General features: G+C 60.0%; 1 protein-coding gene across 1 annotated transcript in view; it reads right to left on the bottom strand.

The window, feature by feature from the left end:
* Positions 1–1,065, bottom strand: part of P2RY4 (pyrimidinergic receptor P2Y, G-protein coupled, 4) — a 1,837-nt gene extending 772 nt beyond the window's left edge. The window contains exon 1 of the mRNA XM_009573024.1: positions 6–1,065. Within this exon, the coding sequence (XP_009571319.1) occupies positions 6–1,065 (1,060 nt within the window). The remainder of the gene's footprint in view (positions 1–5) is intronic.
* Between the last annotated feature and the right edge of the window lie 1,120 nt (positions 1,066–2,185).

The raw sequence follows: 2,185 nt of genomic DNA, 5'->3' as shown, positions 1-2,185 counted from the left end.
GCCACCCACGACATTGTCTGTGGAGGGGGATACCAGGGCCAGGTCACACGTGGGCGTGGACCGGAGGCGCTGGCCTGGCCCCCGGCGCAGCCGCCCCCGGTACTTGTCCCCAACCATGAAGTACAAGATGGGGTCGAGGCAGCTGTTGATGCTGGCCAGGGGCCGCGTGATCTTGTAGGTGAGGTTGATGATGTTGAGGGTCCGGCAGTCAGCTTGGAAGTAGCGGGAGGTGTAGTAGATGGTCCGGGTGATGTGGAAGGGTACGAAGCAGATGGCAAAGACGGTGAGCACGACGATGATCATCCTGATGGAGCGCTTCTTGAAGGAGGGCATTCGGGGGCCAGGGCTGGTGAAGCTGGACTTGCTGAGTCTCTTGGCCATCAGGCAGTAGCACAGGACGATCACCAGGAAGGGGACCCCGAAGAGGAGGGCCATGACGGAGGAGCTGTAGTGCACGTAATGGTCGAACTCCTCGGGCTTGGTGGTGTCGTGGCACAGGGTGCTGTTGCCCTTGGAGCTGGTGGTGACAAAGATGAGGTTGGGGATGAGGCAGATGGTGACAACAAGCCACGCACTCACACAAATGATGCGGGCGTGCTTGGTCTTCACCCACTTCAGGGAGCGGATGGGGTGGCAGATGCCCATGTAGCGGTGGACGCTGATACACGTCAGGAAGAGGATGCTGCTGTAGAGGTTAGCGTAGAAGAGGAAGCGCACGATCTTGCAGAGCCATTTCCCGAAGGGCCAGTTGTTGCGGTCAGCGTAATAATAGACCAGTGTGGGGAGGGAGAGGACGTAGAGCGTATCGGAGACGGCCAGGTTGAACATGTAGGTGGTGGTGGCATTCCAGGGCCTCATCCTGGAGATGAACATCCACAGGGCCCAGGAGTTGAGGGGCAGCCCCACCACGAAGACGATGCCATAGGAGATGGGCAGCAGGATGAACTTGAACTCCTCGTTGAAGACACACTTTGCCTCCGCCACCGCGGTGGTGTTTTCTCCTGGCCAGGGAGCCGGCGTCGGTGTCCACAGGGCAACTGGGAACGTCCTCACTGAAGTGGCCATGTTCTCCGAGCCAGATCTAGGGGAGCAGTTAATAAAAGCACATTAGTCGTTGATCCCAACCATTGTCAGGCACAAAGCGTGGAAGGGAGCCAAAGATGCCAGATTTTCCCCCCCTCCAGGAGCTCCGGCCACTTTGATGGTTCTCTGGTTTTTCTCAGCTCGCGCGTTTGGGCCTCGCGGGGAGCCGAGGGGGACTTGACAAATCCTCCCCTTCGCAGCCCCCGCAATGACACCCGTTAATCATCCCTTTGAGCAGCGCGCAGTGACACCAGCGCCGCATGGAGCCGGGAAGCGTGCCTGAGACAGAGGACCGCGCCGGCCCCGCCGGCCAGCAGCCCCACGGCGCGCCGAACAATGAGACCTTTATGAGCAACAGCAGCCCCCGGCCGGTGCCAGCGCAGCCTCTTGGAAGCTGGCTCAGCCTAATTGGCACCATCCTGACAATGCTGCTCGTCCCAGAGGGCTCCTTGACAGAAGAAAGGCGGGAGGAGAAGAAAGGCTTGTCTGGGGGAATATTATGGCCTGGAGAAATCCTCGGGGGGCTGTTAAAGGAGCCTTTGGGAGAGAGTGTCCCTGGACGGCGAGGGGCCTCCAGCTGCCGGGTATTCTCCGTAGGAGAGGGATGATCTAAGCCCCGCGGAGAGGAGCTGCGCCGAAGCCAAGTCCCAGCCCAAGACAGTGCAAGTTCACAAGGCAGGCAGGACGTTTCCCCTCGCACATTGTTAGGATCAAAGGCTGGGATCCGCATCCTCCTGGCAAATCGGGCCCCGGGGCTGAGGTGTGAGGGCGAGCTGTCAAAGGGTTGCGTTCGCCTCTCGGGATTGTCTAAAGTTCAGAGCCCACTCCTCCAGAGGGAAGAGGGAGTTTCTGCTGCCATTGTGGTATCCAACAAAGGACCAGCTCTCTGAAGGTTCCCCCTGCCTCGGCCCCTCCGTGCCCGCCATGATCCCTGGAGGAATGATTTCGGAGCGGCTGCTTCTGCCGGCCGAGGATGGATGCTCGGATGAGTAACCTGGGAGCAGGAGCATCTGCCGTGCTGCAGGCAGAGACGAGGGTGCAGCCGAAAGCCGTATCTGATGGAGGGAGCGCTGGTGTGTCTCCAGTTTCTGTGGGTCCAGAG

Source organism: Fulmarus glacialis, unplaced genomic scaffold, assembly GCF_000690835.1.
Source record: "Fulmarus glacialis isolate BGI_N327 unplaced genomic scaffold, ASM69083v1 scaffold22182, whole genome shotgun sequence".
Lineage (NCBI taxonomy): Eukaryota > Metazoa > Chordata > Aves > Procellariiformes > Procellariidae > Fulmarus > Fulmarus glacialis.
Note: the sequence above shows the minus strand (reverse complement) of the source record. Positions and strands in the feature narration are given on the sequence as shown.